This window comes from Zeus faber (genome assembly GCF_960531495.2).
Source record: "Zeus faber genome assembly, chromosome: 7".
NCBI classification, from domain to species: Eukaryota; Metazoa; Chordata; class Actinopteri; order Zeiformes; family Zeidae; genus Zeus; species Zeus faber.
Genome location: NC_137203.1, coordinates 9,232,916 through 9,255,713, shown reverse-complemented (window position 1 = coordinate 9,255,713; position 22,798 = coordinate 9,232,916). Strand labels below are relative to the sequence as shown.

Below are 22,798 nucleotides of genomic sequence, written 5' to 3'. Positions count from 1 at the left end.
TTTCATGTGTTCCAGTTGTGAGATGACTGACCTCTAGTGACCCCTAGTGGTAGTTAACTGTAGTACACTAATGTGATTGAGTTCAACGTCATCACATTATTCTATTGAAATACCGGTACTAATCTCCTGTGTCATAATGCTCTTTCGTGTGGTAATGATGTCATTTAAATCGTGAAATCGTTTTGGTTGGGTTATATAACATCCTATAACATCCATGTGTGTGTGTGTGTGTATATAGTTAAAAAAAAAACTTTTTTTCCATTACTCGGGTCCTTACTTGGGCTTCTTACGTCACGTTATGCATCTTTGTGTGTAAGTATAAACAGTACAGTACAACAATACAGTATAAACAGAAAAAGGGCCAGAGACGTTTGAATGCACGCAGATACGTAAAACACATTCATGGCCACAGGGAGGCAGTATATCATACAGTATAACGGTGACCTCCAATTTAATACCGATAAAATGCTTCTGTGAACTGAATGATTGGGTTAGGGTTCTATGTTTTCTTTTAACAAAGAAAATAGGAGATAAACTACAGTGCCAATGCCAGGGGGGCCAAGAAACTATTTTGCATTCATCCATACACAATCTTCCTTTAAACTGCCCATTTTATACCCCTAACCCTGTTACCCTATTTATGAGACAGCATTACTCCCGGGTTCAGGATCTTGGTGTCGCATGATAACAATACAGGTACTCCTCACTTAATGACTTACCTGTTTAACGACCCTTCGGATTACGACCAGCTCTCTGACCAGTCTGTATTGTACGCCGTGTACAGTACCACGGCGTGCCAGCGTCAAGCATCTCATCACCCATCACCCTTTATATACCATACTATATATACTATATACACTATATATACTTTATACACTATATACTCTGTATATACTATATACACTATTTATACTATATACACTATATACACTATATATACTTTATACACTATATATACTTTATACACTATATACACTATTTCTACTATATACACTATATATACTATATACACTATATATACTTTATACACTATATACACTGTATATACTATATACACTATTTATACTATATACACTATATACACTATATATACTTTATACACTATATACACTATTTCTACTATATACACTATATATACTATATTAACTATATATACTTTATACACTATATACACTGTATATACTATATACACTATTTATACTATATACACTATATACACTATATATACTATATACACTATATATACTTTATACACTATATACACTATTTCTACTATATATACTATATATACTTTATACACTATATACACTATTTCTACTATATACACTATATATACTATATACACTATATATACTTTATACACTATATACACTGTATTTACTATATACACTATTTATACTATATACACTATATTCACTATATACACTATATATAATATATACACTATATACACTATATATACTATATATACCCTGTCTACACTATATACACTTTATATAATATATATACTATATACACTATATACACTATATATACTATATACATTATATACTGTATACTATATATACACTATATACACTATATAGACTATATACACTATATATACTGTATACACTATATACACTATATATACTATATACACTATATACAGTATACTATATATACCGTATGCACTATATATATACTATATACACTATATACACTATATACAGTATACTATATATACTGTATACACTATATATACTATATACACTACATATACTATATATACTATGTACTATATACACTATATATATTATATATGCTATATATATTATATACGTATACTATTTACCCTATATACACTATATATACTATATACACTACATATACTATATATACTATGTACACTATATATGCTATATATACTATATACACACTATATACACTATATATACTATAACCACTATATATATTATATATACTATATACACAATATACACTGTATACATCTCATCTCATCACCGTTCTCAGTCTCGTTCCCGCAGTCTGTCAGTATTCACTAAACTAGCGTTCGCAATCCCAAGCCTCCTTACCGTAAAATAACACTGGTCCTCGCTTATCAACCAATTCGACCTGGTTCTAGGAACGTAACTCGGTCGTTAAGTGAGGAGTACCTGTTTATACAACATCATTTATATACATTTTGCAGTATCCCATTATACTTAAATAAATAAATACAATAACACTTATTAAACAAATGTGCCCCCAGACACCCGGGATACATAACTCAAAGCATTTTTCAAAGTACTTGCACACATAAATTTGTAATGTAAATGAAAATATGTAGTAAGTATGTAAATATGAGTCTCTCTGTAACATATTTGCGTAATGCCTCTTCTTGCATTACATGGCAATGACTTTGCAAACAAATCGCCCAGGTGTTTGAAAAATACATTATTGTGCCTTTAACAGCCCTCATATGCCTATTACATACAGTAATTACAACATATTAAATGTAATGTATATGTTTAATGTAAATGTGTTTATTGTACTTAATGCATGGCATATAATGTAATGCAATATCATAACCTACGTATCATGCAAAGTGTGCATGATAATGCAACCGGTCTGGTGCTCCCTCTGCTCCGGCTTCTGAAGATTTTTACTTATTATCTCCATCTTCATATCTCGCGTTTACTCTGTTGACGCTAAAGGTCATTCCCCTTTGCATACTTCACGCTTGTTCTCCTCTTCCGTGTATCACTGCGGCTGCTGCCCGTCGGTGTGAAGAGGGAAGTGCAGTGGGATTCAGTGCAGCCCAAACCTGGATTGATTATGACCTGTGGTGGCTTTCATTTGTACACGTGTCACATCCTGGCTTTGCGAAACGTGACACACCGCAATCCAGTTTCCCAATACACGCATTACTAGATATTTCAATCAGCCTGACGAATGGCAGCCTCCAAGCTCTTTTCTTGTTTTTAATTGAACAAAACTATGGAAACAATGTCACGGGAGACACTCAGCACTCGAATGGCTACAACCACCGTTAAAACTATTAAGTATTACGATAAAAAAAAAGCAATTAAACCTCAGAGGCAATAAGATTTGTCGTATATTTAAAAAAAATCTACGTTTTATTATTATTATTATTATTATTATTATTATTATTATTATTATTATTATAAAAACAATATATAATAATAATAATAATAATAATAATAATAATAATAATAATAAGGCAGACACTATGAAACCATTGAAAGATGAACAGACAGAGTAATAAGATTGAACTCATATTTATAAGAAAGGTCAGAATTCTGAGGGGAAGAAAGTCAGAATTGTGATTTTTTTTTTCCCCCCTTTTTGAATTCTGAATGTAGAATTTTTAAGATTAATCCAGTCAAGTCAAGTTTATTTATTATTATTATTATTATTATTATTATTATTATTATTATTATAGCCCTTTATCATAGGACAGTCTCAAAGTGCTTCCCAGATTTTCTTTTTTTCATGTGGCTCTAATCATCTTCCCGAATAAAAGGGTCAGGGTTCAAATCAGACCGAAATGATTTTATATTGTAAATAAATGGAGGCACAGACAGAAGTCCCTCCAGGCTCCAGGCTCCAGGCTCCTCCCTCCAGGACCCGGACTGGTTACGTGCGCTCGCCGCGCTGCTTCCCAGTGTGAGAGCAGCACAGCGCGGGCAGAGAGGCACCGCCGCACCGGGGCTGGAGCGCGAAACCGCCGGATCGAGCCGCTGCACTTTCTGTAGACCCTCCCGGGAAGGTAACGGAGTGGATCTAGATGAACCGAGGGAGGTAGGACCGCGGTACAGGGGACACCAACTTATCCTCCGCACAGTAAGTTGCGCTCAGGAGCGGCAGCGGTTCCGGGTCCGGGTCCGGGGTCCGTGTTCGTCGTCATGGCGCTGAAAGCGAAAGCGTTGTACGACTTCAGCTCGGAGAACCCGGGGGAGATATCGGTGCGGGAGAACGAGGTCGTGACTCTGTACAGCGAGCAGGACATCGAGGGCTGGCTGGAGGGGGCGAACAGCCGCGGGGAGCGGGGGCTGTTCCCCGCGTCCTACGTGGAGATCCTGCGGAGCGACGCCGCCTCCGCCACCGACAGCCGCGGCAGCACATCTGGGGACCTCACCTACACCAACATTCCCCCCGGGGGCTTTGACGGCTCGCATAAGCCCCAGAGTAAAGTTGAGAACTTGTCGAAAGCGCAGCCATCTGGCTTCGCCACTTTCCCGGCCCCGGTACCGCAGCAGAAACAACAGCAACCACAACAACAGCAACAGCATCACAGCTACCACCAGACCGCCAGCCAGGGCAGTGATGATGACTGGGATGATGACTGGGACGACAGCTCCACCGTGGCCGACGAGCCCGGGACGGGTGGTGGATTCTATCAGGACGTTGGCAACGGGCCGTCGACCTACAGGGTGTCCACTTCCTCCATGTCCAGGGGAGGCAATGCACAGCAGGCGAGAAGCTCGGCCACGGTCAGTAGGAACCTGAACCGATTTTCCACCTTTGTGAAGTCAGGGGGCGAGGCGTTTGTGCTCGGGGAGGCGTCCGGCTTCGTCAAGGATGGGGACAAGATCTGCGTGGTGATGGGGCAGCACGGTCCTGAGTGGCAGGAGAACCCGTACCCCTTCGCTTGCACAATCGATGACCCCACCAAGCAGACGAAGTTCAAGGGCATGAAGAGCTACATGTCCTACAAGCTGACACCCACGCACACCCAGAACCAGGTGAACAGGAGGTATAAGCACTTTGACTGGCTTTACGCCAGGCTGGTGGAGAAGTTCCCCGTCATCTCCGTGCCCCACATCCCGGAGAAGCAGGCCACGGGGCGCTTTGAGGAGGACTTCATCTCCAAGAGGAGGAAGGGCCTCATCTGGTGGATGAACCACATGACCAGCCACCCCGTCCTGGCCAGGTGTGACGTGTTCCAGCACTTCCTCACCTGCAACAGTGCGGACGAGAAGGCCTGGAAGCAGGGCAAGAGGAAGGCCGAGAAGGACGAGATGGTGGGGGCCAACTTCTTCCTCACCATCAGCACCCCCGCCGCCCCGCTCGATCTTCAAGAGGTGGAGAGCAAGATAGACGGTTTCAAGACCTTCACCAAGCGGATGGACGACGGCACCTTGCAACTCAACGCCACCGTCAATGAGTTTGCCCGCAAGCAGATCAGCGGCTTCAAGAAGGAGTACCAGAAAGTGGGGCAGTCGTTCAAGGTCCTCAGCCAAGCGTTTGAGATGGACCAGCAGGCCTACTCGGTTGGACTCAACCAGGCCATCTCCTTCACTGGGGAGGCCTACGAGGGCATCGGAGACTATTTTGCTGAGCAGCCCAGCAAAGATCTGGATCCCATCATGGATTTGTTAGCGCTTTACCAGGGCCACCTGGCCAACTATCCAGATATCATCCATGTCCAGAAAGGTAAAGCACAGCAATAGCACATTGTTACACAATGCTATTCCATTGTGTGATTAACGGGTGATTAGTCACTTTGTTTTGGAGGCATCTTGTATAATCAACCCTGAATTTCCAATATAAGTTGCTGCAAAACTTTTTTTTTTTTCGACTTAATTTCCACGCTCATTTCAATTCCTGCAGACTGATAGGTTAATGAAATACATTTGTTATCACAGCTATGACCTAACAAGTGGTTTTGTTTTGACATGAAAGACTGCAGCACAGTGCTAGTGAGCTACAGTAACCAAATATAGAACTGAAAATAGCTTCATATGTTCACATGCATAACTGACTTGCAGAGAACACAGCACAGGTGCACACACCCCGCCCTTAAACTGGTCACTGAAATTGGTTCAGTTTCATGCGATTTCATTAAAAAATAACGTTCCTCTTATTGAAGGCAGTGAAAAAGAATTAAACTCTGACTCTTCTGGATTTCGCGAATCCAGTCTGCCATGCCCCACTCAGGTCTGTCTTGAAGTGATTACTTCAACTGCAGGTGAGGGGGGACCGGTAATGGCAGCTCACGTCAGCAGTGAAGGAGTTATTTGTTTGTCTCAGCCTGTTGTTGTCATACCCGACGGAGCCAATTTCAATGTAGCAAATTGGACTTTGTAATACAAATAGGCAATATTTGCACTGGATAATTGAACCACGTGCTCCCAACCCCCCTAGATTTGTCTGGCTGCTGAGTCACGGAGGTGACACACGTGCGGTTGACGTGTTGTTTGATTTTCCACGGCGCGTGACCTATTACATTGCAATTGTGCAGATAGTGGAGAATGGTTCACCTGACCCAGCTGTTACACCCGTGACCTCAAAGCAGTGCTTTGCACTTTGTTTAGGTCAGATTGTCGCAACTGATTGTCCACTTGCCCTTTCTTGCCTCCACAGACTATATGGGCCAGCCAGGCACATAAAGAGAAATGATTGTTCGCATTGTGCTGCAAAATGTCAGTCCATGAGAGGGAGAGCTGTTATGTAAGGGGAACAACATTGTAGCTCTCAGTGTTTAGAGGCAGGCTCCCTCCACTGTTTACAGTAGAAAAGAATGTAACACACTTCTGTGCTTTGTGCGGGGAAAGCCAGAACAGCCCAAATAGAGGATGCCTGCCAACTCAAACCCAACTGGAGCGCTACATCAGCACTTAGGTGGTCAGTTTGCTGACTGCTGTGATGACTGTGTTCCAAACTTTGATCACGAGATGGACCAATAATTTAGTCTGTGTGCTTTCTGCACTAATTTGGAAAGCCCCTCCGAAACAGGCCGTTCCCGGCACACCTTGAGTCTCCAAGCTCAAAGTGATAGATACAATTTCAGCGCAATTTCATATAGGACAGTGTTGAGGACAAAGGCCCACTGTACCCCTGCAAGATTAGAGGATAACGTGGAATTATCCTCTTCATCTATGCATGCTGTACCTGTGTCCTTCCTGAGTAGATTGCCATTGCCCGCAAACAGAATTCACACAGAAGCACATATCAGGACAGGGAATTTATGAGCTTTGATTCCACCAACAAAAGTGGCCAACGGTTCCCAAATATATTAAGACACTCGGCATAAATATTTAATAAAATAAGGTACACGTGTCTATTCATTACTTTTGAAAGTAGTTTGTAGAGTAGCCAGACCCAGTGGCTTAGACCTATGCGTACTTTCTTTTCGACTTTGACGGTAGTCGCTGTCAATTTTCCCCTTCGCGGAAACGAGGGGAAATTCTGCAATGATGTCTGGGTCTTTTAAAACCCTCGGCCTCCTCATTCCACGTCGGATGCTTTTGGAAGGCGGGAGATAACATGTTCTTCTGGAGATATATTGGGACACAATCTTCCCAGTCAGCCGCTGTGCAGCTTGCCACGTAGACGGTGCGCGCTCTAAATAAGCTGACGCGGTCGTTGACGCCCGACCTGTGTGATAAGCCAGTGCGTAATTAAAATTGATAAGAAACTCTCCTTTTCAGACGGTTGCCTGCGTGCAACCTCACTCGGGTCGGAAAAAAAGGAAAACAAAACACGCATGACGCCAGTTCGGTCGTTATTGCTCGGCTGTTCAAACTCTTAAATGCTCCCTTGGTCCTTCTCTGCATTAGAAAGTATCAGATGCGATGTGATGGGAACGCCGGGCGAAGACAGATTAAAGGGAGACCATCTGATGGCGTGCTTTATTCCACTGGAATTGCTTTTATGTTCACAGCTTGCTTGTGGGAGCTGTTCACCCCCCGGTGTGTTTCTATTACAAGGCTGGCGAAAGCCACTCCTTTGTATTCCTTTGATATCACTCATATCTGCCGAAACGTTCTGCTGCGGCTTCGAGCATTCCCGCGGCCCTGTTCCTGGATTTATTAAAAACAAATGTCATTTGCCGCCTCGTCAATCCAACGCGAGGATGCCCGCGCCGCGAAGCTCAACGGTTTCGACCGCGGACGAATGTCCGCCTTAATTCCTGTAGATGGAATTCCCATGGGTGAAATAGTCTCCAAGTTGCTCACCCAGTGTTAAACGCAGCAACCCCTTACACAATCCACTTGACTTTCAGCCCCATCATTTATCCCCCGTGAGGTCTATAAAACGACTCTAGGACGCCAAAAAGCCTGAATACTGCGACGAGACGGCTGTAATTAGGGGGGGTGTCTGAGTGAATTGGGGGCTTTTAATGGAAGTGTAAAAGCTGCAGCCGAGAGTTCACCGACTCGTCATTGTGTGCAGACAATGCGGTGCAGCTGGGAGCCGAAATTGTGCTGAAACAAAGCCGCGGACCTGCGATCGCACACAAACCCCGTTACCCCTGAGCGCTGGCTCCCAGCCAGACATTCTGTCTGGCTTTTCACCGCATCTCTGCCCTTATCCGTTTGCCTGCCATAGACATTTTCTTTATCCCGTCTCCCGTGCATGTATTTCAACGTTTCCCCCCGCGGTGTTTTTACTCTATTCCGGTGGTTCTTTTAGCGTCAAAAAAGGGCGTCAGTCAGTCGCGGGTGTCTGCTCCGTGTTTGGTGGCGATAGTTCACGCCCGGCACAGTGAGCAAATGTTCCCAGGTGCCATGGAGTGCAGCACACCACAGACAAGTGCGGAGAACATGAACTGGACGGAAAAAGAGCCGCGCTAGCCGCAGTACCTTCCATACCAAGTCTTTGAGTTTCAATCAACTGGAAAAGCCCGTTGAGCTGGGTCCCTCGGAGCCGAGGTTGTTGGTTTTTCTTTCGCTCTCAGTCAGAGACACCCGAAAGTGATCGCCAACGGGGCCACATCCTTGCCGTTGTAAACCGAAGTAGACATTTCCGTAAGTAAAGTGGCCTGGAGGAAAACAACCCCCCCCCGCCAGCGTGAGCGGTAAAACACCCACTCTGCATTGGTCAAGCAGGGAGGTAAAAAGCCTCGTTCACCCCGGAGGGAAATAGAAACGGCTAAAACGTGGTGTTCAAACAATCCCTAAAGGACGACCTCGTGAGCAGCTCCATTATAGGGGTTTGACAGCCTGGTGGTCAGTGAATTGTATTTGAGCATATGGTAGGGGGGATAAAAGACATGAGGGCTCCCTGGATTTAGGGGTTAAATGGTGTAAAAAAGAATATTATGTGTATTTGAAGCGGCGCTTTCCAGGCAACTGTGATCGGTTCCCTCTTTAGACCCCCGGCAATGGGTCTGCACGGCAGCAGTTTTTATTTGTCCTGGCGGAAGTGACCGGTGAAATGTGAGACTCCCCTCAGGGGGACATTGAACATCACTCCATTGATCTCCAGCTCCGCAGAGGCCCCCATTAGCCATTAGGGTGGAGGTGGGCTGGGCTGCTGCCAACTCATGCTTTTGCTGTTATATTTGGCAGTGAAAGACCTATACGTCTTCTATTCTCGCACCTTTGAGTGTTACATAAAACGCCACTGGGGCTCTCGGTCTTTTATTTTCATGCTCTGGAAAGAGGACAGGGGATACGTGCTTTGAATGGATATTCAGCGGGGTTTGGTCGAAGGAGTATTTCAATTCGTCCGTGATTAAAAAATAAAACAAACCCAAAAAAACCTGTAGGCCAACATTAGTCCGACTGCGGGAAGTCGAAACTGTGCGTTTAAAACCGTGACCGCAACAGACAGCGAGGGGAACTGAACATATAGGAACAAAAAAAACAAATGACCCCAGTCGATATTATGACATCCGTGACCCCGTCGGTACAATGCGGCACTTGTTAGAGGCGAGCTCTTCTCATCCCTATGGCAAAGTTTACATGCCACAAAAAAACTAGATTTACATACTGGGCTTCACAGACATGAGGTGAAAAGGAATTTAGGTCCAATAAATTCAATCGAAATTCCTTGGTCAATGTCTAAAAATTACTATTTTCGTGTGTTATTATCAGGGAGACTAAAACACGGGCAGATCTAATGGCAGAAGGTAATCCCCGCATTCACGGTCAGTGTGTTTTCGGGGATGCAGTGAGGTCATGAGCCGCGTCAAAACAAAGAGAAATACGGGACGCAACGGTAGACGCACCAGGTCAGCTGAACTGAAATGCTTTTGCCTTCCTCTGTTGGCCCCGGCCTCTCAGATAAAACAACGTTCCTGTTAACTGACCTCAATTAAACACCAAACGACAAGCTCTGCTTTGCCAAAAAACAATCCCAAGCGTCGAACCGCGGAGGCCGGTAGGGGGAAACACCCCTTTAATATGGTGTTCGATATGTTTTTGTTGCAAACCACGTTGACTGAGTTGCAATGTGTGTTCTGTCGGTCGGCTGCTCGTGCATTTCGGCCCAGTCTCTCTCTTTCTCTCTCGCTCTCTCCTGGCACCGGGAGGGGAGACGAGGGATGGGCGGATGAGTATGGCCGCTGCTTGTTAGAGTCGGGTCACGGGCTAGCGGCGCGGCGTTGTGTAACCGGGCGTTACGTAAGCGCTGAGGTGACTTCCTCCTGTCCAGAGCAGAGGGAGAGAGAGAGAGAGAGAGAGAGAGAGAGAGAGAGAGAGAGAGAGACTCTGCATCGCCGCTCATGCAGACAGGATCTCTACACGGGCGGCATCCCTAACCCTTCTGACCGTTCTGTCCGTTTCCGCTTCCTACCGCCACGGCTGTGGTCCAGGGACGATCTGTGTTGCGGTTTTTCCAATCCCTCGGCACATACAGAGCCGTGTGTTTTTCTCTTTAAATTTTCTCTGAGCTTGTGGTTTCACCGTGTCTCCGTGGTCACTCTGTGACATTGTGGATCTCCTGAGCACAAAGCACTGAATGTTGCCGTTGAACTCCCGTCCCATCGAGTGTCCGCGGCACGAATTGTTTCACCCTTTCGTCCCTTGGTGTGATTCCGAAACAGAGGAGGCCGGTACCTTTTAAAGGTGCGTAGAGACGCCTCCCGGGATTCGGCCCCTGGGGCCTTTCGACGGCGGCGTTGGCTCCCGTGTCCGTCTTTCGCTACAGGTGTGGAGCGACCCCCCGGTGCTCCTGTTCTTTTCTGTTTCCCCTTTTTTGACCTGGGGTCTCTCTCCCCGAATCCATCTTCGCCTTTCGACAGACGCCGTCTGTCAAAAGGCGGCGGTGTCGACACTCCGTGACGTGTCCTTCTCTGGGTTAATGTTTCCGGGGGGTCATAACGGTTGCCGGGGCTTTCACCGAGTTGAGTGCGGCTTTTTTTTTTTTATTTTTTTTTTCGACGGTGACGTCGCTCGGGTTTTTGTCATTCGGATCATTGCCGCGGCGCCGCGGGGGCCGTGAAGTGAAAAGTCTTTGGGTTTCCTGCTTCTCAGTAGTTCCCGTTAACCATCCGTCGAGGAATCCGACTGATTGCTCACGCGGGCTTTGTGCCGCCTGAGCGGGAGAGCCGATTGAGGAAGCGGCAGCGGCAGCGGGGGGCGTTCAGAGTACGGGGTGGAAACCCTTGCGTCGCTCAAGCAAGCGCCGCGGTGACAACAGAGTGCTAGAGGCCTTCCTGTCTGTGTGGAAACAGAGGCGCGGATGTTCCGACCAAGTCTTTTTTTTTTTTTTTTTTTTTTTTACCCAAACGCTGATCGTAAAAAGCCTGTGACTGGAGTGCCACAACACCAGCCACGGGCGTTTTCTTGTTTCCCCACCAGTGTGGTAAGCGACACGTTTCGCCACTAAGTGACACATAAGACGTTCGGGGGATTCGTTCGGCCGCCGCAAACGTCGGCGACTTCTTCTTTTGCTCGTCGCTCGGCGCCTTTTTCTGTTCCGCTTCAGCTCTGAACGTTCGGCTACGTACCTGGTCTCGTTTTTATAAATATCTGATTAAAAATGAGAAAAAAAAAAACACCCTGTGCTCCTTTCATGCCGGGGTTCTCCTTTTAAGAGAAGTGTTCGGTGCGGGAATGGTGAAATGCCCTTATATGGATGTTTTGGAAAAAAAAGGGGGGGACTTTGAGTTAAACGCTTGTAGTGATGTTTCTATCCCCGCCGCCCACCCTCACATACTTTTAACATTTCCCACACATTTAATTTTAGTTCTCGGGCGTTTTTTTGGCTATTTTTAGCCAAGCACTCAAGGTTTTTTAAGTTTGTGTCTTGGGCTCTGACGCAGGCCCTGCGAGCAGAGACGACCCCGCGTTCTCGAGAGAACCCTCTGTGACAGGAAATGAGCGTGACGGGACCAGAGCGCCGCTGAGCTTAACCCCGTGTACCTGTGCTGCCCCCCCCACCCCACCCCACCCCACCCCCCTGCCCCGTCACTCCAGGAGCCCTGACCAAGGTGAAGGAGAGCCAGAAGCACGTGGAGGAGGGCAAGATGGACGCCCCGGACGCGGAGGGCATCAACCAGCGCTGCAACATCATCTCCTTCGCCACGCTGGCCGAGATCCAGCACTTCCACCAGATCCGCGTGCGGGACTTCCGCTCCCAGATGCAGCACCACCTGCAGCAGCAGATCGGCTTCTTCCAGAAGATCACCAGCAAGTTGGAAGAGGCGCTGCGTAAATACGACAACGCTTAACCGGCGCCGGAGAGCGAATTCCTACCTGTCGGGGGTTTGAAACTCGGTCGCTCGGACCGCGAAAAAAAACAAAAAAACGGAGCCAGCCCGGAGCCAGCCATGCGAAGCGGAGAAAGCTGCTTATTTCCCCGGGGAGAGACGTACGAGGAGACGACGCTCCGATGATGGTGACACTTCCAGGCTGGGAGTTTGTTGGCCACTTTGCGGGGCCGGATCATTTAGGTTTGTTATGTGGAACGCGTTCCACAAAAGGGGCAAAGTCATCGTCTTAAATTTCAAAAATAATTTTCAAAAATAATTTCCGCAACCAATGGGAATATGCTTTCATTTTTTTTGGGGGGGGGGTTCGTGACCAGTGGGGGGAAAAAAATGCGATTCCACTCCGTGTCTCACACGAGACAGAGCTCAGACGCATTGAATCGACGGAGGGAAAAGTAAACACGTCTAGACGCGCGCGCGGCGCTGCTTCTGTTTCCAGCGTCGGGTTTCATAGAGGTTCTGCTGGTTTAAGCCTTAATCACACTGTTGTGGCTGATGTTTCGAAAACCGACAGCAGAGGTGCTTGCGGAGGACTTCTTCTTGTCCCGCTGTGCGGTCCATTACAGCTGACCCACTGCCTTCTGGGAACACTTGAAGCCCGCCTTGCGGCTCCAAACACATCCAAGGTGTTTACTGTGCGGCTTTCGGCCCCAGCGGCTTCCGTCACCACTGTCTCGCTGTGCCTTCCAGTAAGATCTCTCTGGTCACTTTGTTACTCCTCACTAAAAAGCTTTATATTTACTGTGTGTTTATATATATATATATATATATATATATATATATATATATATATATATATATATATATATATATATATATATATATATATATATATATATATATATATATATATATATATATGTGTGTGTGTGTGTGTGTGTGTGTGTGTGTGTGTGTGTGTGTGTGTGTGTGTGTATGTGTATATATATATGTGTGTGTATATATATATATGTGTGTGTGTGTGTGTGTGTGTGTGTATATATATATATATATATATATATATATATATATATATATATATATGTGTGTGTGTGTGTGTGTGTGTGTGTGTGTGTGTGTATATATATATATATATATATATATATATATATATATATATATATATATATATGTGTGTGTGTGTGTGTGTGTGTGTATATATGTGTGTGTGTGTATGTGTAAATGTCTATTCTCCTATTTGTTTTTACAAAAAAAATGGGTTCTCATGAGTGTTGGGGACATCCTTGGAAGACAGCATCAGTCCTCAGAGCCGTTTCCCTCCAAATGGTCCAGAGTTTAACAGCGTCACCATCGGCAGAAGCTCCCCCCTGTTCTGACAATTGGACTCCGTGCCTTAAACGCGGCACAAGCCGGTGCAGCTCCTCGACCGAATGTTTAAAAAATCAAAGAAATAGATATCAAGGACTTTAGTGTATATATATCAAGTAATTTCTTCAGGTTTTGGGACGTTGTTTTAGGTAGCGGGTTTTTCTCACACTTTTCATGCAGTCTTTTAATATAACACACTTGTAGACAGTTCAGTTCTCATCTGTAATGCTGTTTTTAAAAATCTCCGTGCTGGTTGCACCACAAAGAGTTAAAGGTAGATGTGGAGAATCGAAATAAATTCTTCCATTCAAGATGGCTTTGGTGGTTTGTCTTTGTGTCTCCTCTTCCTCTTTAATATATTAGCAGACTTCAGATCCGAGTCTGTACGATTTTTCATTAACTTACATTAACGTGAAAGGTTGTTTAGCAATCAAGTGGCTCATCGTTATATGGGGAATGGATTTATATCCGGAATCCCTTTGTGCGTGAAAACTGAGATGAAAGCCCAAACACAAGAGAACCCCAGAGAGGAAGCTCACCAGACAGTTGTGTATTGGCCCGGCGGTACACATTTCAATGGGCATTGTCCTCTAATACCTTTGAAACCCACCTCGGTCTTATTTACGGTCTCTTTAATGTTGCCACGCCATGGTTTTGGAAATCCAGATGATCCAGATGACCAGAGGGAAGGAGCCGGAGATCAGGCGGTCGAGGCTGCATGGCGGCTGAGTGCCGGCGCTGTGCGCCGTCCTCACGCGAGGGAACCAAAAAAAACTGCTGACGGCTCCGGGACCGGCCGGCCATCTGGGACATCTGGTCGTGGTTAGAGGTGCCAGAGCAGCTGACGACTAACAGTACATCCACTCAACAGGAAAGGTTGAATTTGCGCAGAAAAAAACAAGATGGGGGGGATTTTTGGGCTGGCGACAAACAATTCCGGCACACGCGTTTAATGCAGTCCACGTTGTATTGACTTTGACACAGGGAGCTGAGTTTGGGAGTGCAGCAGTTAATTTGGGTGCTTACAATTTTTTTTCCCTAAATGCCCGATTAGGTCTAAAAGATTCCCAGGACGTACGCGCTCTTGACCGACCTGCGCCGTGCCTCGTTTTAACTTGCTTTCTTTGGACTTGCATTAGACCAGACCCCACGGGACGAAGGAAATGTCTGTTTTTGGTCGGCACTGGCAGAGGATCCATGTGTGGCGGATGTGAGGGGGTGGGCCGGGTCACGGAGCGGGGCAGATAGTGAATGTCTGATTGGAGGCTCCCGACACCGGCGGGTCCCAGCTGGTGGGTGGCCAGCCCCGCGGATTTGCCCCCACGTTTGATATATTGTCTCCCCAGGCCGCCCCAGCTGCTTCCTCCTGCGTCGTCACTGATTCAAGTTATCAGAACGACAACATCGCCAAAGAAAAGACGAGACAGCAGCCGACCTAGTGCCCGAAATCAAAGTCAGTTTGTCACCCGACTTTGATTTAGATGATTAAGTTTGACCGAAATGACCTTATATCCGTCGCATTATATTCGGAGTTGTTTCCATTCCAATGCTTGTGCGTGTGTTACTGGTTCCAAAAGGTATGGCAGATGTTTTTTTATCGGCCTGTTTTGGGCAAACACTCACTCTGCGCCGCCTTTCCTTGCAGAAGCTTCTGTTTATTTATTATTTACAACTACAACTCCACAAGACGCTGAGCGCCCCATGCTGTCTAAACCCCCTGGCCTTGGGTGGATGACGCCAAGGCCCGAGGAAATGGGTGCTCCGGTTCTTCGGCTGACGCTCCCCAAGGCCCCGTGGCCTGGCCAAGGCATCCGACGCCACCCGAGGAGGAAGCTTCACCCGGGTGTATCCTGGTGGGTTTATTGTTTGAAAAACTAGAGATTTCACATCAACAACAGGCGTACAATAGGTGAACAACCACATGACAGGAGCATATGCCCGCACGTCAAAAACAGAACCGGTCCCCGATTTCTGTCGTCGATCGTATCCAATGCGTGAGACGCGGCTCGGGGGCCCTCGGCAGCTCTCGTCAGCACGTCAGCCTCGGCCCCCCCCCGGAGACCAGGGGGAAAGACAGCTCCCGGGGTCAGACGGGGACTTTTCTTGAGACAAGACGGGAGCATTGTCAAGAAAACAGCTGACCACATTCCGCGGGGACAAACGGCAAGTGTGTCGGACTCACACTCCCCTGAACACGCCGCCGGAAATGCCTTCCAGATGCTGCGGCGAGGAAGCAAAACAGCGGATGATACAATGTGCCTAAACAAACTGGGGAGTGAGAAGGAAAAGCCAAATTGAATGAAGAACGAAAGCTATTTTGTCCGGATTCCGGGACAGGGGTCAAGTCATTCCAGCGTCCGAGGGGAAAGGGCCGCGTACCCTGCTCCGGCCAAACAATGGCCGGCTTTTATCCAAAATCCAATGTCACAAGGTTTTTGACACCTGTTGGAGAAACGACTCAATCATATTTGCTTCTTTTCGCTTCTCTTCTTTTTTTCTATGTCCCCCGCTCCGCTGGATTCCAAAATCAGCCCGCTGACAGAGGGAATGAATCTCACCCAGCCTTCCCTCCGATGACCCGGCTGACACTGCGGGCGTGTTTTACCGCATACCTTTCCTAACCACTGCATCACCGTCCCGAGATCCTTGACTAGATTACGGCAAATTCCTGCTTCACCCCGAACCACTCAACGCGTGTTCCTGAGGCAGAGCGGAGAGAGAGAGAGAGAGAGAGAGAGAAAAAGAGAGAGAGAGAGAGAGAAAAAACCTTAAATGTGGAGCCGAGCTTGTATTGTGTGGATATTACAACAAACCTGGCGCTTCTTTCTTTGTGTCAGGATACTCGTCCAACGTGAGTATTTTCTTCAAAGCACGAGAATGTGACTGTTAATCAACAAGTCACCGTGTGACCCACTTTGGCTTTGTTCTTGTGAACTGGGTTGCCGCAGCAACCTGCAGCCGTGACACAATCTCTTCGCGGTCAAAAGTGCCCACCCTCTCTCCTATGAAACGATTTCGCACAAAATTCCCATTGTGGCCCCTCGGCCCCTGTTTCCTGTCGTTTTTGTTTTTTTTGCCGATAACGACTTCCCACCTCACACGTTAGGAAAGCAGGGAACGCCCTGAGCGAGGGCGCAAAAGATTGAATCTGCCATAATTTAGTATTGCTTTATTGAAAGGGGAAGCGTCAGAGCAAACACAGGATTCCACTCAAAGGGAAGGGGTCTGTTTGGGATGGCAGCGGAGGATTCCACGTCGAGCTGTAACCGTGGAAATAAGAGCACGTGACCCCGGGACGGCGAAACTGGCATTGTTCGCCCATCACCGGCACTAGGAGACGTGTGGTTATCTGAAGCGCCGCTGGCGATGCGGGCCAAACTGGATGGATCCAATTTCAGGAACCACGTCGCTCACTGCTTAATGTTTATTTTTAGACGTGCCCGGCACCAAACAAACGCCTCGATGCACAAGTCCACGTCTGCGAAGCTCCCGAGACGGATTGAATTGTGCAGTTCCAGATTCGACTCAGCGCAAAATTTCGCCCCCGTTGGGTTCCGCGGGCTGGAAGGAAAAAAAAAAAAAAAAACACTTGCAAGTGCATTGCCATCCTCCGTGTCCCTTTGTTTTTCCTGCAGAGTTCACGCTTTGGGGGGAGCGTGAGGTGTCCGCCTGCGCTCAGCAGATTCGCCCGGGAAAGAAGGATCCCGGCCAAATCTGTTTCCAATTAAAGCCAGGCCCCTTTGAACACAGCCGGGGCTCAGAAAAGACGAGGACGCCGCAGCTGGAAGGGTGACGTGGAGTCTGCGAGCCCACCTCCTCCACACACGTTCCCTTTAAGGAATCCAACCCCCGCGGCCTTTTCACAGTCCGAGATGTTTTCTGACGCACGCAATGATGCAACGCTGGGCCGGGATGATGACACAGCATGAAACGGGTCCGAATGTTTACCTCGGCCGCATGATAGGAATCCTAACCTGGCTTGATCTTAATCCTCCCGACATTTGACGCCACGATAACCAAGCCCTCGCGTGTCCACCTCAACATGCGCAAAGCATTTGAAATTGTGCAAGCTCATGGGCTCCTTTGGAAAAATCAAGGGGACGGCGTTGTCAGCGATGCGCCGCTGTCTTTGTGTTTCCACCCGGGTAAAAAAAAACAACAACCAATACAATCGACTTTGAAAAGACAGTGAGGAGGTCGTCCAAGAGCTGTCAAGGGATCCAGGGAGATCTGTCGGTGGAGGACAATCGACCTGAATGGACGCAGTAGAACCTCTGTTGATCCTGTCTTTGAGAGAGTTTTAGAAAATGTTCAAAAGTCGCGTTTCGGAGTGTGTGTGCGCGCGCGCGCGTGTTTATCTTCCCTCCAGTGCCGTGACCATCGGTGCCCAGCCTTGCCTGAAGCGCGACCGGTCGTTCTCCCGGCAACTCTCCGACCGCCGCACCAAATAAAAACATTTGTCGGAGGTCCGCGCCGTGGTTTGGAATAGCCGATGGTTGTGTACGAGGTGTTTTCTCAGGGCTTGTACGGATAAGATCAGCATTGTGCTGCCACCTGTGTCAATGTTTTTTAAAGACCAAAATAACAGAGCAACATGTACTCACTCACTCACATCCTTTACTTTGCACTAAAACCGTTCCCCTTGTAGTTTTAATCCCGAGTTAAGGTTGAAGCCTATTTTCCATGGATTTATATATTATTCAGGCTGGTTTTAAATTATTTTGGACATGTTAAAATGAAAATGATGGATTCTCAGCCGTGTTCATTTATAATTATATCTTTAAGCAATACATCACATTCACTGCGGCTGCCTGTCACTTCTTGTGCACGCTCGGTCTGCGCTCTCTTGCCGGGGCAAGGCGTGGCGGACCCCGCCCCACCCCAATGATGGAAACAGCATATAGAGGAGCACACGCTTGACATATATATTGAATGGTTGTTTCTTAAAAAGTGCCGGCAAAAAAAAAATGGACCAGATACAGGATATTTTTTTAAACAAGATAATCTTATGGATTACCACTTTAAAGAAACTACCAATGCCTTCACTGAAACGGTTCAGTCTAAAAAAATGTTTAAAAAAGGGGCAAACTGATGATGCTGAATCTAATGTGAATTCATGTCCCAAAGCATTTCTCTAAAACAAACTGATTTATATTTCCTTTTATCGCCTGTTTAACATTTACTCTAAATGTGCCTTAGGCTAAGTCCGTTCTGCTCAATGTTCCCAATATCAATTATTTCATAGATTCAGGGGGGCGGGGGGAGGTGGGGGGCGGGGGGCGGGGGACGCTCACTGGTCCGTACCTGGTGGAGGGTTCTGGAATGCGGGAGCACCAGGCATTCTTTTTTTTTTTGTTTGTTTGTTTTTACAGCTCTCACACAGGAAGCCCGCTCAAACACAGACACACAGACTCACACACACACACACACACACACACACAAACAAGGACATACACACACACACACACACACACACACAAGGACACACACTCAGATAAACACAAACACATGCACATACACAAATTCACAAATGTACACAACTAACCTCCCACAAAAGAAAACAAAACACACACACACACACACACACACACACACACACACACACACATACACATACACATACACATACACATACACACACACACGTGCATGGTGTCTGGGCTGGAGGTGGGGGTGGTGGGTGGGGTTCACTTAGCTCTGATTACAATAAAACAACAACAACACAGGAGGAAGACACACCCAGTTTGTTTCTAAGGTGTAATGTCCTTCTCCTCAGACCCTGAAATGTGCCTCTGTTTACTTAGTTGCATGTCTTGCATTATCTAACATGATCCATCTGAATATGAGCCAAACCAATAGTAATGATAATTCTTATCATAATAATAATTATGCTCATAATGCATCATAATGCAATAATACTGCATCATTAGTGATTAAAATGGTGACTCAATACTGTACCACACACATGTAAACAGGGGTATGCAGGCGAAAGCACAAGCACACACACACACACACACACACACATGCAAACACACTTAGACTGGAGCGCAGCCCAAAAACACTTTAAGTCAGATTAGGCCTCCGAGCGGACACAGACTATTGGTGGGTTCCGCTCTGCACCGATGCTTTCAGATACCACACACACACACACACACACACACACACACACACACTCACGCGCACACACACTAGACACTGTACGTTTGCTGAGTCGTCAGTAATTGCCCCGCATTATCACACTAAACGCTTTTGGATTTAAATGGAGAGATAACGGCATGTGGGGGAATAGAGCCAATGAAAACATAATTCCACCTCTTTGGCCATGCCACACGTGTGACCCCTCTCTCTCTCTCTCTCTCTCTCTCTCTCTCCCCTCACTCACGCTCACCACTGTCCAGCGTCGTACAAACAAAATAAAATCCAGTGTTGTGTTGCATTGGCGTCTCCAGGGACGGACGCGGTGTCACCACGGCCTCATGACATCTGGTGCACGTTGCGTCTTTACGATCCCATAGGGGCTGAATGTATTGACAACCTCTGTCCCTGGGATCAGCGGCAGTGTATGTGTGTGTGTGTGTGTGTGTGTCTGACTTTTTGAGTGTTTAATGAACGCTCAGACATTAAAGGCAATTAATGTCATTGGCTCAAAGGCCCGACAGAAACAAATCAAATGAATATAGACGAGGGGCTCTGAAAGGAAAAAAACGTCCATATCAACATGTGAGACTGCAACACGCATAATGCTCAAATTTGATAAAAGAGGAAGTAGAAAACATAGAAAAAACCACCGTAAGGAATTTGTTGAACTGCCAAATGTGACGCTTTTGGAGAACTGCAGTATAAATAAACACACACTGAGAGACATGTTGTGAGACGTTGGCATCGTCGGGAAAGTTAGTGTGTCCTATGTTTGGTAAAAACAAATGCAACAACTAATCAAAACCCATCCGTGTCTCCCTTCCCTTGAATAACAATAAGATCTAATCTTCTTTTATTTTTTCTAACATCCACCCCCCCTCCCCAGCAGATGAGGAATGCACTATTCCGCCAGATTGAAATCCACCGTGCCAAACGTTGACCATGATGAGACGAAGAGCGCCCGGATGCATCTTAATGTCTTCTTCCATTTTAGGGAACTGGCTCCTTCATGCAACAGTGGGTGCACCATGAAGCCATAAAGACCTCACGCTGGGAGGAGATGACTGTCACACACAGTCCTCCATAATAAAATAAAATAAAATAAAATAAAATAAAATAAAATAAAATAAAATAAACAAACAAATAAACAAATAAATAAATAAATAAATAAATAAATAAATAGACAAACAAACAAACAAACATATATATATATATAAATTAATGTGTTATGATACTGTAAGAGCTTTTCAATCTTTAGGAATTTTTTGCACCTTGCAGTCTTTTGCAGATTAGGTCTACACATCCACAACTAAAGGAGAACAAAGCAGAGCTGAATGAATCATGTCAAGAATGAATCAAACACAATGAATGCGTTTTGAGGAATGAACACCACGGCACTGGATGTGGATGAAGTCAGGAGCACGGCTGTCCTCTATATTCTTTGTATCTTTAATGTGAAAAATAACCACCACCATCCGGGTGTTTCATTTAGTCCACCTGTCCTGTCCTCCCGCTAGTGGCGGAGTGTTAAAGGTTGTTATCGTTGCGTTGGTCTGACGATGCCAAAAGCGCCGCCCGACCAACTCTTTACAATGAGGAAAAAGTGGTTAATGGTCTGCGGTGAAACGCCCATAGGACTAAAAATGGAGGAAATGTAAATAGATTCAAAACTGATCCAATTTGCCATCTGGATGGATCTGCTGCAGGCTGATCACATCACACCCACACCCACACCCACACACACACACACACACACACACCCACACCCACACATGCCTCGGACCGAAACATTCCGGAACCTGAGGCCGGCTTTTCCTGAGGCTCTTCATACCTCTCTGACTTATCAAACCACAAACCATGCAGCCACATGGTGCTAATTGAGATACGGACGGAAGGACTGTTCCTCATGTACAGTTCTGCTCGAAAGTGTTCAAACAGAGCTGCATCTGACCTCAAATCCTGACGTCACAGAAACCAATCAACACTTTTAAAATAATTCACTTGAAGTAAGGCGTGCAGTTTTTTTTGTTTTTTTTTAGTTCTGAAACATTTTCTATGACAGTGCCACTCGACATTTCACACAATATATATATATATATATACACACTACTCACAAAAAAGTCTTTCGGGTGAAATTTCAGGATGAACCTCAAATGGACTATAACCTTTACAGGTGAACTTAATTTGACCTTCTCTAAACTTTTGAACGCACATGTCCAACTGTTCAATGTTTCAGTACTTTTTGCACAACTTGCTGTTCTCTAACAAGGAGCTGAACGGCAAAATTCACAACAGGTGTTTGATCCATGAATCAACCAATACATTTCCTGGTTCAATTAGAATTGGTATTTAAACAGTCCTCTTCATCGTGCTGTTCACATGTTGACATCATGAGACCAAGACGACACCAAACAATTGATCAACAGTACCTCACCATTGTGAGGCTTCAAACAGGATGTTCTCAGAGGGAAGTGGCCACTGAGCTTAGAGTGTCACAGAGTGTCATCAGCAGGTTCCCACAGAGATACAGAGACTGGAAGAGTCACAGAAAGGCATAGAAGTTGACGTCCTTTGGCCACATCCCATTCATTCATTGTGAACAGTGCCCTGCGGAACCAGATGATGAATGCCACTCAACTCCAAACACATTTTAGGGAGGTGAGAGGCACCCAAGTGTCACGTCAGAACATTCAAAACCCTTTCCATCAGAGTGGTCTGCATGCTAGACCACCTGCAAGGGTACCTGACCACACCACCAGAGAGAGCTATGCATCAGCCACTGTTGTCACCAGACGAGCCTTTGGTGGTGGTGGTGTTACAGTGTGGGCAGGTGTCTCTAGTCAATACAGAACTGCCCTACACTTTGTGCATGGTACAGTGACAAGCCCATACTACCTGAATAACATC

General features: G+C 46.2%; 1 protein-coding gene across 1 annotated transcript; it reads left to right on the top strand.

The window, feature by feature from the left end:
- Positions 1–3,722: 3,722 nt before the first annotated feature.
- snx18a (sorting nexin 18a) lies at positions 3,723–13,182 on the top strand. The gene is made up of 2 exons (XM_080003357.1): positions 3,723–5,439; positions 12,153–13,182. Exons 1-2 carry the CDS (start codon positions 3,909–3,911, stop codon positions 12,404–12,406), a joined length of 1,785 nt encoding a protein of 594 aa, XP_079859483.1. The 5' UTR covers positions 3,723–3,908; the 3' UTR covers positions 12,407–13,182.
- Positions 13,183–22,798: the final 9,616 nt, after the last annotated feature.

Bases quoted from the DNA above. Each gene is read 5' to 3' on its own strand.
- snx18a (XM_080003357.1), top strand. From the start codon at position 3,909: ATGGCGCTGAAAGCGAAAGCGTTGTACGACTTCAGCTCGGAGAACCCG. The intron at 5,440-12,152 runs GTAAAGCACAGC...CCGTCACTCCAG, and splicing joins TATCATCCATGTCCAGAAAG to GAGCCCTGACCAAGGTGAAG.